The sequence below is a fragment of the Nilaparvata lugens genome, chromosome 3, assembly GCF_014356525.2.
Source record: "Nilaparvata lugens isolate BPH chromosome 3, ASM1435652v1, whole genome shotgun sequence".
NCBI lineage: Eukaryota > Metazoa > Arthropoda > Insecta > Hemiptera > Delphacidae > Nilaparvata > Nilaparvata lugens.
Genome location: NC_052506.1, coordinates 87,792,134 through 87,806,594, shown reverse-complemented (window position 1 = coordinate 87,806,594; position 14,461 = coordinate 87,792,134). Strand labels below are relative to the sequence as shown.

Genomic DNA, 14,461 nt, shown 5'->3' with positions numbered 1-14,461 from the left:
TGTGGTTAGACTACCTGTTACGGCTGTTAGATTAAAATTTTTATATGAACATTAGACATTATTAAAATTATTCTTCAGCAGAGCCAAGTGTTAAAACTCGCAGATATTTATATTACTAAATAAAATTTAAAAGCTGAAGATAAAATCTAACCTAACCGCCATTCTTAATATTTTGGCTAGAAACAAATAATTTATTAGAAGACTAGCGACTAAATTATGTTAGGATGTTTCAATAAATGATGAGATGAATATACCATCAATAAATAAAAACTCAAGAAAAACAAAGATTTAAAAATACATCAATATTAATATTATTTTTTGTGAGTCCATCTTATTTAGGGCATAGAATTTACAAAACCTCCTAATCCAGCATAGGAACAGAATACACTTAGGCTAATAAATTAAGGTACTAGCGTATCCCTGATTTTATTCAAAAATATTAGCCTACACGTTAAAATATACTATAACAAAGGTTTATTGATTCAAAGAAAATTTGTAAACTCAGGGAAAAATTTTCAACTTATCAGTTGGAGTGTCCCGGTGTGCCGAAATACTGTAACTACTAACTAAATTGACTTGGCAGAAATTTAATTTTTCAGATACTGAAAGTAAAATTAAAATAACGGTACTGTTTTTAGGAGTATCAAAATTTCCTTTAATCTCAAAAAGCAGAAAAATAATACAATTTAAATTAATTTGTCATAAAAGAAAACTAACCTTAGATTTAACCTGAGCTTCGCAAGGGAGTAATAAACAAAGAATTCCAGCCAATATAGCTAAATTCAAGGAGAAGTACATCTTGAATTATTAATTGAGAGATACAATTTACAATTAGAGTACAAATCTTGACACGAAATCACATAAATAACTGCTTTCGTAAACACATTATTCTAGAAAGCAATCGTAAACAACCAAGACCAAATCCAACCAAACTCAAACTCCCACTTCTACTTCTACACGTCTACACTTCTAAATCAGCTGTTCGATAGAATCATATGTTTGAAAATAATAGAAAAACTCAAATAACTTTATAACAGTCAATTCTTGATTGATTATTTATGCTTTTTATAGTATTCTTAAATATATTTTTAACATAATTATCCTAGATATTGAATATTAAAATTGTGTTTTGCAAATCATTTTTTATCAACCCTTACAAAAAACAGCTGATGACATTGCGGCAAATTTGCAGGATCTGACCAACCAGGAGCTCACCCCGCATTTCTGAGCTCAGGATTGGCTGAAGAGAATAATGTGTGGAATAACGGACAAAGTTCTGAAGCCAGGTGCTTTTTATAAAACGGCAGTTAGTTATTCGCGTTTTAAAGTAGGTATAGGCTAGTAGGGTAACGTTCTCCATTTATCAGGTAATATTAAGATAGTTTTATTTCAAAAATGTCCTTCCCAAAAGCTAAATTGCATCGATTCAACGAAGAAATGAGTAAGTTATTTAATTTGAAACCTATTTATTTATTTTTATTCAGCTATTGATGTAAATATTTACATGCAAAACTACCCCATAAGTACCGTAGAGATTGAAAAATTATAGTCTTCCAATAGCTCTTGAATTGCTTTGGTGTGCATTAGTTTTAAAATTTAAAAACATCCTAGTACTTCAATGAACTTGAGATTTTATTTTATTAGTTCTATATTTGCAAATCTACCGCATTATCTAATCATATAATATTTTTATAGGCGACATTATAGGCTAGGTGGGCTGGGCTTAAACATTCAGGTATCATTCTTTCTTTACCTTAAAAGATAGAAGCAGAAAGTACTATGAAAAATGCCAATGTAGAAAATGATCAATTATAGGCTAAAATTGAGTACCTGACGAAAAGTTGAAATTAGAGCTAAAAAGAGAGAACACATTGTTAATGGTATACGGTATTTAAAAAAGCTTTTGTTAATGCAACCCAAGTTGTGGACTTTATAATATGTTTAATCATGATTGATGGTTTTCAACCCTCTAGCTCCAAAAAGAAAACATTTTTGGCACTACTGCTAATTATTAGTTTTTGAGTTTCATCATTCGTTGAATAATTTGTGTAAAATCTATTCAGGAAAATAATGTTCACTTTTATTTAGAGTATCTATCCTAGTTTTCAAGTTTATTGACATTGACATACGGTACTCCATGCAACTATAGGCCTAATAATACCTACTAATTGTAACCAAGGGTCCCCCCGCATTCAAGCCCATGGACGCACACCCTCTGAATCTAGGAAGAATTTTGCTTCTACTTTCCCCCCCCCCTTGCAAAAAATGTCTGTAGTCGTTTTAAACACGGCTGACCTCCAAAATTTGACACAGTCTGCGAGCAAACCCCCCCTCCCCCTTACAGCGCCCTCTGTGGTTCCCCTTTTTTAAATAATATATATTGAATCAGTTAGTAATTCAATAAAATAATGTTTATGATTTTACACAATCTTTTCGGGGAACCCTGGTCATCGATCACGATATTGGATTATGGATTATTATAAATAATTTAACAACAAATTTCTATCAGGCAAGAGCTAAAAAACAGTTTGCACTGCTCTATTACACTTCTTATTAAGAGAGTATTTCCATGAAATTTGAGAAAATAAATATTATTTTTAGATTAAAATTATTGTATTATATCTGTATAAATTAATTCAAATTTATATTGATGTATTACAATTTTTTCGTATCCTACCAAAAGCATTTTTATTTTGAATAATCTACAATCAATCTAGTATCTACTGCAGCTAAATCTAATATACATTTGGGTGTGATCACATTTATTGCGTATTCTATGTGCAAGTGCAAGCTTGGTCATTCATGACGAAGCGTGCAGATGAGTATCAAAATCTCAAGAGTGTTATAGGAACACTCTCACTATACACATGCACTTGCAGGTTGCATTCATTGTGAGCAGCTACAGCAAGTACATGCAAGTCACAACGCTTTCATAAAGACACTTTGATTTTCCAGATTTTGTTTTTCGCCTCATGCATGTTCTTACGTGCACTTGCACATATACGCATTCAATGTGATCACACCCTTGGAGGTATCTATGATTTTTTATTCTTTTAGATTACACACAGAATAGAAACCTTTAAAAGCCTGCTGTTACATATTCTCCTGGTGAAGGTTAATTTTATGCAGAAGCAAAATGCATTCGAAGAGTGCTACCTTTTTGATGATAGATTTCCTATCCTAAAAAGGAATATCCCCATTGAAAATTACCTTAGCAGATCTATTTTATTACTGATAAATAACAACCTTTAATATTTTGGTCGAACACTCTTAATTTATTGATTATTTGCATGTAAATTAATTTGGGTACCCACTATATATTACAAATTATTTACTGATGGTGTCTCTTTTGAATTTCAGCATGTGCTCCCCCTCCTGGTAAATATGACCCAAAATTCGACAACAAAGTGAAGGGAGCTGTCATTCAAAAAAGCAAGAGGTTCGTCGATTCAAAGCTGAACTTGGCTGCATCAACGGAGAGCCTTGATAGCGTCTCTTGCTCCACCTCCAAGTCAGCAAGCACCACTAACCTCCAACCAGTATTCCGAACTGTAAGTCATCTCTCTTTAATCATATCATATTTCAAAAATTGTAATTTTCATTAATAATTCTCTAGTAAGTACCTAGTTCATGGTAGGTTATTCCTCTCCTTCCATACAATATTTCAGGTTTGCCTCTTTCTTTTGTAATGTACCTGATAAATTCCTGAAGTCAATTAGATTGGTGAAACGGGATTCTGCCAATTACATTTCAAAAATAGAAAATGGAAAATGGAAAAATAGAATATATACTGGGAAAAATTGATCAGAAGATCAATAAACAAAATATGAAATAAAGTACAGTAGTAAAGTATTGAAAATTCAAAATTCATTTGAACAACTTCAAATATAACGTAAAAAATCAGGTAACGAAATAAAAAATTAGGAGATTCTATTTCAATACCTAGTATAAAAATCTGGTGTGGTACACTCACACAACTTTCCTTGCTCATTGAACTGTAAGCCACATTCTTAGACGAGAATAATTTAGGGGAATAACATAATGACGATTGGCGGCAAAATATTTTCAACTACGATCAGACTACTTTCTATGTGTATATATAATTGTTTTCAGAGTACTTTTTCCTTTGTATAAATTGTGAAATTCAATGATTTTTTCAAAAGTCGTCAAAACAGCTGTTCTACAGATGAAATATCTAGTTCTTATTTATAAACTGCTCTACCTACCTACCTCATGCACTAGAAGGAGGTTACAAAGTCCATTTCTCAAGGATGGGGTGGACCCCCCATTAGTTTCCCAGGAAAAAGACTCATGCCAGTTGATAGAGCTGATAAATAACTATACAGGGTATGAATTTGAAAAAAATCGGTCAAGTAATTTTTGAGAAATTATTTGCCATTTTTCTCAAGAATATTACGGAGTTCCTGCAATTTTCCCAAAAATGAGACTCATGTCAGTTGATAGGACTTATAAATAGCTATCCATGGTATAAATTTGAAGAAAATCGTTAGAGCCGTTTTCGAGAAAAACGTGAAAAACATGGTTTTTTAGTAATTATCCGTCATTTTTTCCGCCATCTTGAATTGAATTCTATTGAATTTCTTATTGTCGGATCCTTATGGTATAAGGACCTTAAGTTTAAAATTTCAAGTCAATCGGTTGATTAGGAATGGAGTTATCGTGTTCACAGACATACACACACACACACACACACACACACACACACACACAGACCAACACCCAAAAATCATGTTTTTGGACTCAGGGGACTCAGTAAAAAATCTGGTTTTAATAATGTTTATTTTAAGAGAACGATGATGAAAAGTAGAAACCACTTCAAGTGACAAAAATGGTTCCTTTTGAATCTTGAGTCAAGTGTTTGTTTTTGTCAAATTTAGACATCACAAACAGTGTTCTATCATTTCTTCAAATTTTGTATTAACGTTATCTATTCAACTTCCACATTGATCTACTGTTTCAATCGATTTCATGTGTGATATACGATAATAAAATATAGTAGTGAAGCCTTGTACACACTGATTGATTGATTCGTACAATAAGTACATCAAAATGATAGGGAGAAGCAAAAATTAATGTTTTTGGACTCAGGGGACCTTGAAACGTATAGAAAACTTGAAATCAGGGTACCTTAATTTTTTTGGAAAGCAATACTTTCCTTACCTATGGTAATAGGGCAAGGAAATTAAAAATAAGGTAACCTTGTGCTATTCCTCTACCAAATTTAGATAAGATTATACATAGTCCGAAATAGGTCTTTAAGTCTTGTAGTAGTTGTTCACAAAATTTTGAGTCCTTAATTATTTTCACAAAGTAGATTTTCAAATTTAGATGCTTCAAAACCAAATAAATATAGAAGAAATATTTCACATCATTATCACTAAAATAGTAAAAATTCTCATATTAAAAAATAATTTTGCAGGATGCGAAACGCGTGACGGTGTCGGGTTTTCAATAATTCAACCACTGTTTAAAAGATCTCTCGATTTAATCATTGCTTAAAAGCTCTCCCGATTTAACCACTCTTAAAAGTTCTCCCGCTCCCGTCGCCGACAAGTTTAGCATCGGTTTGAGTAAGGCTTGAAGGGTGCCATGGTACCATTATTTATAGTGTGTATTTTTGTTGCATTGGAACCAAGTAACGAAGAAAGTGGAAAACCATGAATAAAACACAATCTATCTATCAATTTATTTATCAATAATACAACTCTTGTTCATTAATCTTCACATTTATTTTTGGTTGATAAGTGTTCTCATAATCGATTTAGTTCTATGTTTTTGTAATTTGTAATGCGAGGATATTGAATCGCTACTATTTTTTACAGCCCCAACTGACAAGAAGGAAAGTACTTACAACGCCGAAATCAGTTTCATCCATAAACCTCGCAAGCACATCAGGAAAAACAAAGCGCGCTCTGAATAACGAATTCAAGTAAGTAGGCTACGATATTGTTTCTAATTCTAATTCGTTATGGTTGTTCACATTTCCAACATTGTTTACTAGAAGTTGTGGAGGTATTCTGGAGACAGGTAGGATGCTCGATGAGATAAGAGTTTGGGTTATCACTTGTAACAAAATAATATTTCAAGTACCTAATATTACAAAATAATATTTATAATATTTTTACTAATGATCTGTTTATTACAGTTGTGTTGTAATTTGACTCATTAATATCAAATAGACTACCTAATTCATCTAACTCTATCTCGATGGTTTGCTTTGTATTCATGATTTCGTCAATCTCAGCTACTCTTATACCATTTCAGAGAATTTAATTTTATATATCATAAATACAGCCTAACATGATTTTCCAATTCCAATTAGGAGCAGAATTATTGCAGCTGTCTATTAAAGGTGCTGAAAAAGTATGCTGTAAAATATAATATTGATTAGTCCCATAAGAAATTCTTCATTATACGGCCATATACTGTCTAAAATCTTCCTACAACTAATAGTAGGCCTAAGTGATATTTTGTGATATTTAAAAGATGTGAGTTATAATCTTATTGTTCACTCAGTTTCCACTATATAAAATAATTGAATATGTTCCATAATCTAGCAGAGTATTTTTAAAAATATTTCTACTTCCTCTTCTATCCAACGCCCGTCCTTGGCTGATCAGCCATTAGACGCCTTGTCGACCAGTAGAGCCTTGCTCTGTCTTCAATAGTGTTGCTTTCTCTTATTTCCAGAGCAGTGTATTTCTACTGAAACGATACCATGCAAATTTTGCATATTTAATGTGAATTTTTCCTCCTTGAAACCTATTTTATACTTTTTGCTACTGTACCTCCTTTGATGTTTTAAAGTCTCTCTTCTCATCACTTTCTAATTTATTTTACAGAAATGAAACTCACTTGGAAAAGCTGGTATCAGATCTCAACGCCGAATTGAAAGAGAAAAAGAATGAAATTGAAGATTTGTACAAAGAGTTGGCCATGATGAAGAAGAATGAAGTGGACGAACAATCAAAGATCGATGAGGAAAGGAAGATTCTAGAGAAACAGCACTTGGAAGAGATCGACCAACTGAAAGCTGAAATTGAAGTATTGCAGAAGAAAATTGACAAAGAACGAGAACAGCATATCAATGAGTTGGACAAACTATCAGACGAAACTGTAATTACAATTGACTCAATGAAGGTCGATATCGAAAATAAATTGAAGAATTTTGAAAGCGATTTGGATGTGTCTCAGATGGAGATGCAGATAGATTTCCAAACTAAGTTGGAGGAAGTGACGAAGGAAATTAGAGAGCAAAGTGATGACTTGGAAAGAAAAACCTTGCAAACAATCAGTAAAGTACAAATGATGCAAATTGACTTCGAAAAACAAACAGAGCAGTTCAAGGAATACCTGGAAGAATCTGATCAGAAATTAGCGAACACTGTGAAAGAGTTGACAGCACTGAGCATCGAGAAAGAAGAGCTAAAAACAAAGAATCACGAACAGAAAATGATCATCGATAAGACCAACAAGGCGCTGGGAGATGCTGAGAAGCGGTATAAGAAGATCGACTCGGAGTTGGCTCGCAGCCGGCAGAAGTGTAAGAATTTCCAAGTGGCCACGATGGAGCATCGCAAGACCATTGAGGCACTCAGCACTCGCCTCTACGAGAGCGAATCCGAAGTGGAGCGACTCAACTCTGTGCAGACGGATCTTGAAGAGCAGAAGAAGCTGCTCGAAGCAAAAGCTGACAGTCTAGTTTTAGAAATAATAAGTCTAAGGGAGAGCATGCAGTCAATGGAGAGCGAAATCATACGTGATGTGGAGGATATTAAGAATCAACTCACTTCCAAAGTAGATACCTATAGAATGAAAGCAGCCGAAGAAACCAAATCGCTTCTTGAAACTGTTCACGACAAGCAAAGAACGATTGACATGCTGTTATTGGAGGTGGACTACTACCGTAAGCGTCTGACTGAGACTGATGATTTTGCTGGAAATTTGAAGGAAAAATCAGAATTGCAATGCACAGAAATCCTCGATCTCCGTAAGAAGTTGACTGAAACTGAAGATGAATTCGCTGATAGAATCAATGCTCAAAGGAACGTGTATAGTATCCTGGATGAAAATTTCAAGGAAAAATGCGATTTCATCTACAAACTGGAACAAATCAAATATCATCAGGAGCAACAGATCAATGAACTGATCACCAAACTTGACCACCAGAGTGAGTGCGCTCAGAGGGCCACCTCTCAGATCGCAGCCCTCACCACTCAAAACGCTGAACACGAGAAGAGAATTGAAAACTTGGTCAACAAACTTGAAACCAGTGGAGAATATGTGCAAACCTTCACCAAACATATTGAGGACATTGCTGAACAGATGAGTAAGAAAGAAGAGAAGATAACTGCTCTGCATCAAGACATTGAAACCAAACAAGCTGAACTGATGTTGATCTCTGTTGAAAACTCCGAATTCAAACAGAAATTGGAAGATCAGAATCTGCGTATTGAAGAACTAGAAAAAGAAATTAGGGACACGCACAGAGATAATGAGAAGTATGTTGATGAACTGATTTCGGAAATAGTCCTCGAAAAAGAGCGTTGCTCTGAATTGTCTTGTGTGATGGCACAGCTGGAAGAAGAGAAGTCCAATCTTGAGGAAAGAATTAAGAAATCGTTGCATGAAAACGAAGAAATTTCGTTGGACTGTACGAAACTTAGAGAAGATGCCAACCATTATGCCGAGGTTGCTCAGTCCGAGTCTGAGGAGCGTGCCATGTTGGCAAGACTGTTGGCTGACAACCAGCAGGAACAGGTGCGTCAACAAAACCAAAGAGATGCGGAAAGCGTCGAGAAAGCTCAACTCATTGTTGAACTATCCACCAAAATTGATAATCTGGAAGATCTTGTCAAGGCCGCAGAAGAATCTAAAAACAGTCTTGAAATAGACAATGAAAGTCTGAGGTCGCGCTTGGAGAGCTTGAACAAGTACTTGGAAACTGTTGAATCTGATAAGATGACACTGGAAGAGAAGGCAGACAAACTAGACAAGGAGATTGCAGACTTGTTGAGAACTAACAAGGAACAGTTGGAGACTATCGAAAGCCTCAATGATGAAATATCTGTTTATAAAGCCAAAGAGATCGACTTGGAGGAGGTGAACGCCGCTGTCGCTTCCTTGAAGGACGAAATTGTTGTTCTATGTGATACACTGGAGACCAAAGATAAGACAATTGATCAACTTTGTGAAAGTAAGACAACTGCTATGCAAGATCTGGAAGAGTTGGAGAAAGAAGCCAAAGCGTACGAGGAGAAGCTGTCTGTCCTGTCTAGAAATTTGGAGGTGGAGAAGAGGAACCACTCTGAGCTGCTGCAGTCCTACACCAAGATGGAGAACAGGAAGAATGAATACAAACTTTACAGCGGCAAATTGACTGAAGAATACGAACGCCAGAAGAAAGAGTTGAAGATGCTTGAGGATGAAAATGAAAGGTGAGTGGTAGTGAATGATAACTATTTTTACCTTTCTGGAAAACGATGTCTAAATTAACAACATTGATTTCTATATTTATTTATGTTTGGAATCTCACAATATTAGAACTATTCTTCTTATGCTGATATTCATGATATAATATGAATTACGTTAATTTCTTGCTATTAATTATGATCATTCCCTTGACTAAATTAATTGAGTTCTATTTTGTACTGCACTGTAGTATAAAGATTTGTACAGTATAACGTAATTAAATGAAAAAGACTAAGAAATTGTCAAAAACCACATATTTATGTTTTTCAATTTTCATTGAATCTGTGGTTTTTGGCAATTTCTTAGTCTTTTTCATTCAATATGAATAATTACCACAATATCAACTTCTCAACTACACAAAAAGTATAACCTAATTTATACATTTGATAGATAATTAATAGATACTTATTGAAGTATTTTATTAGGGTTACTTGAATGTTGAATTATTATAGTAAACTACTATAGTACCCTCTTTATTTATATATGTTTTTTTAAATACTGTTTAAACAAAACTATTTTTAAGCACTTATAAAAATGGCATGAGTGCTTGAAACTAGTTGTGTTTATATAAAAAAATATGAAGAGAGTACTAGTAATTTTCTGTAATAGATAATTAATACCTCTTACTATCAAATTCAGTTATCTCAGTTACATGTAATTTTAAAATTTAATATATTAAATTCAGTTATCTCAGTTACATGTAATTTTAAAATTTAATATATTATTCAGTACTGTAATATTGTGTTATATCATTCTGGTCTTAATATTTCATTCAGTCTAAAAAAACTTCTGCAATTTTCACTTTTTTCAAAATGTTGTTTGGTACTTTGAAGCTTATTAATGAATAAATTACTCATAATAAAGTTGGAAGCTTAATTACTCATGCAAACATGTCATAAATAGGCTTGGTACCTATATTTTCTTCACATGTGAATCCACTAACTCTTGAAAGGTACTGAGTTCCGTTTCAGTCTGATTTCATACATTTGAAGGGCACAGGGGTAAAACGAACAATATTCTCAGCTTAGAAGGAGAAAAGGAAGAAAAAAAAAGATTTTGTGACTTTGATTGTTTTCCCCCTTCATTTATATTGTGTTAACAGAAAATATCATCAATTCTAATCCACGAATTCATCGTTTATTAAGGCAAATTTGTTATTTTCTGGCAAAAAAATATTTATTTAAAAACAACTTCTAATAATTTATTCTATAACTTTTCAGATTGTTGAAAGAAAAACACGATTTGGAAGTGAATGCTGGACCTTTCTTGAAGCAACTGAAAGAATTCGAAGAGGAAAGAAAGACTCTGTCTAACAAAAATGATGCCATGGAAGAAGAAATTCTTGCGTTGGAGAGAAATCATGCCAAAACTCTAGGTCATCAGAATTTGAAGCAGAAGATTCATTATGTGTCTACTTTGAAAGAGGAAAATTTGAAACAGAAACAGTAAGGGACCCAGAATTGAGCCTTGAGGTACTCCAGCCTGGACCTCCAGTTTTTGAGATTTAATTTTTACTATTTCATTCCCATCCACCTTGGTAAGCTCAACACACTGGTTTCTACCTATGAGATATGATTCAAACCATTTTAGTTCTATACCATTCACACCTACAGTTTTTAGTATTTCCAATAATATTCTATGGTTCACACTATCAAAAGCTTGGATAAATCAGAAATATTGCGGCTGCCTTCTCACCTGAATCTATTATATCTATTAGTCTTTCAACAAGGGATACTATTGCAGTCTTAGTAGATTTCCCTTTCTGGAACCCATGCTGTTCATCACATATGAAATTAATTTCTTCCAGGTGCATCAATAGCCTATTTAAAACTACTCTTTCAAAAATTTTAATTATTACATTTAGAATACTAATGGGTCTATAATTTTCAACTCTTTCAGAATCACCGCTCTTGAAAATTGGCAAAATTTTTCCTTGTTTCAGATCATCAGGGAAAATACCCTGCTCTAGTGAAGTATTAAGGAGATGCAATAAAGGGTCCAGTAATTCATTTTCACATTCTTTTAAAATTTTGCTTGAGACCCCATCCAATCCTACTGTTTTTTTGTTATTCAAATTTTTCATTATTCTTGACAACTCATCTCTTGATAATGGATGAAATTCCTCATTGTATTGTGTCCGTATAGGTTAGCAGACTTCCTTGTTGAATAATGTTTGATGTATGTTTGTTTTTTTTTTTTTTTTTTTTTTTTAAAGATTACGTCCTAAAGACTCCAGTCATGGAGTATAAGACAAGTCATGTTATTACATAATAATTCTAACACTAAGTAGTTCAACCTAGTTTAGGTTTGAAAGGAATTCTTGTACACTATAAAAAGCTCTATCAACTAAATATTTTTTAATTTGTTTTTTGAAAATCTTCAAATCATCATTACTTTTCAAGATTTGAGGTAGCTTGTTATAAAATTTCCTACCAATATAATCTGGTTTTTGTTCAAATAACCTACTATTGTGACCCATTATATGATAATCTGCTCTGTTTCGCGTATATACTCATGAACATCTGAATTCTGGATCACACCACTCGTTTTCACATGCATTACAACTTCATATACATACAAAGATGGCACAGTTAATAGACCAAGCTTTTTAAATAAAGGCCTACAAGAGTCTAACCTATTCACTTTCTCTATACATCTGAGTGCCTTCTTTGAATCTTAAACACCCTGTCCATATTTTGTTGAGATGAATTACCCCATACTAAAATAGCATACCTAATATGAGATAGTATAAGTCCATGGTAAGCAGTTAACAGTAGTTTTTTATCATTCAGCCTAGCAAGCTGCCGCAGGACAAATACCCCAGATGATATCTTATTACATATCCTCTCAATGTAAGGATGCCATGTTAATTTCCTGTCCAATAAAATTCCCAAGAATGCTACTTTCTCTTCTTGGTCTAATTCATTTTCCTCTACAAACACATTTATTTCTCTATCCTCTACTGAATTATATTTACTTTTGAATTGTAGGAATTGACATTTCTTACTATTATTGTTAATTGCCTTTGCTTCAAGAATTGGACAATTGACTGTACTCCAGTGAAAGCATTTATTTCTAGACTATCTAATAAATAATTGTTAAAGATAAGCGATGTGTCATCAGCAAACAACAGAGCTCTGTGATCTTTTAACTCTTTTGATAATTGGTTCACATACAACAGAAACAGTAAGGGACCCAGAATTGAGCCTTGAGGTACTCCAGCCTGGACCTCCAGTTTTTGAGATTTAATTTTTACTATTTCATTCCCATCCACCTTGGTAAGCTCATCACACTGGTTTCTACCTATGAGATATGATTCAAACCATTTTAGTTCTATACCATTCACACCTACAGTTTTTAGTATTTCCAATAATATTCTATGGTTCACACAATCAAAAGCTTTGGATAAATCAAGAAATATTGCGGCTGCCTTCTCACCTGAATCTATTATATCTATTAGTCTTTCAACAAGATTATAACTAAGTTATTGATGGGTTCAAGAAAATAAACCAACTAATGAGGAAGCTCTCACCAACAATAGACCTTAAATTCAGATCAGTGCTGATGCAGTAGTACCTATTTTATTGAATACTCTTCATTCTACCTTTTTAATTTTGTTTGTACTCTCATTCAATCGTTTAATACGTGTTTTTAATGCTCATTGAAGTTTATAAATACTATGTGTCAATGGTTTGATATATCTTACACTCACATTGCTGTATCACGTTTGAAAAGGATTCTTATAAAAATGGATTCACTCATGAAATTCGAGTGAACTAATACAGTATAATCTGTTGATATTACTACAAATAATATTTATTTATTGGATAAAGCAAACAAATGCAATTACATGAGTTAATATTTGATTTTGCTATGCTTTATTGGGCTGAGGATGGATTAATGAATTTTATGTTGGTTTTTAGTGAAAACGTTTTTATTAAAAATCTGTATGTAAGCATTTGTATATTGCGTCAATCACTGGAGATCTCTAAGTCATGCCTTGCTTCAAGCTAAAGTTCTGAGTCATGCACAGCATTCAATTTTTAGTCCCAACAGAAAACACAGATCATTGACTTACAGAAATGATCACGGCGCATTCTATAATATTGTCTTCATAGGTTCATGTAAATCTATTCACTTATTCCAGTTGATAAATTACGTTTTTCGTGTTTGTAGATGATCGAGCAGTTGCAAGCGGAGTAGTTCAAGTATAGAATTGAAAATTTTTCATACTGCTATAATTCTATCAGTTGAGGTCTGTAATGTCAATCACAAAACTCGAAGGTGGATTGAGTCAAACAAAAATACTGATTGGCTGGTAGAATAAAGCCTCACGGATGAGAATATCCAATACATTTTATTTTATTATACGTGTCAAATGATATGCATCATCCATCAGTGCAAATTAAGCACTCTAATTGAATACTAGTCTGTAGTCTTATAAAGTATCTTAATAATATTTGTGTTAGAGTGAAAGACTTTTCAGTTGTCATACAAAAGCAACTTCAAGAGATACTTTCACTGATTCTCTCGAACATTGTGAATGATTTTATACTTTATAAAGATTCATGAGAATGATAATTTATGCTCAAAGCAGTTTAATATTATTTTTCTCGATTTTATTGGATTTATCGGTAAGCATTCTTACTGGTTTACATTTTATGTAGACTTCGTTTCTCTATTCACGTAATGTCTAATATCTAAAAATTTGTAATGATCCTTATTTGATAAGTGATTCTGAGTAGTATTGTTCTTAATAAAATCAGTTAATAACTGATTTGGTACTTGTTAATGTACGCACACTATTTTAAAATAAGGTACGTTAAGAACTTAAATTATTCGTAGTTAGTAAATGTGTTATTTGCTTCGTATTTGAAAATCACTTTTATTTGTATGCTTTCTAGGATGTAGGAATTTAATCTTTTAAATTGAATGTAATATAATATGATAAACAAAAACAAAAAATATC

The 14,461-nt window shown here is 33.0% G+C and overlaps 1 protein-coding gene across 1 annotated transcript; it reads left to right on the top strand.

Moving 5' to 3' along the window:
- Nucleotides 1-1,259: 1,259 nt before the first annotated feature.
- Nucleotides 1,260-13,695, top strand: LOC111047289 (hyaluronan mediated motility receptor). The gene is made up of 6 exons (XM_022333011.2): nucleotides 1,260-1,441; nucleotides 3,361-3,551; nucleotides 5,844-5,950; nucleotides 6,864-9,458; nucleotides 10,713-10,938; nucleotides 13,669-13,695. The coding sequence occupies exons 1-6, from the start codon at nucleotides 1,396-1,398 to the stop codon at nucleotides 13,693-13,695; spliced, it is 3,192 nt and encodes a 1,063-aa protein (XP_022188703.2). The 5' UTR covers nucleotides 1,260-1,395.
- Nucleotides 13,696-14,461: the final 766 nt, after the last annotated feature.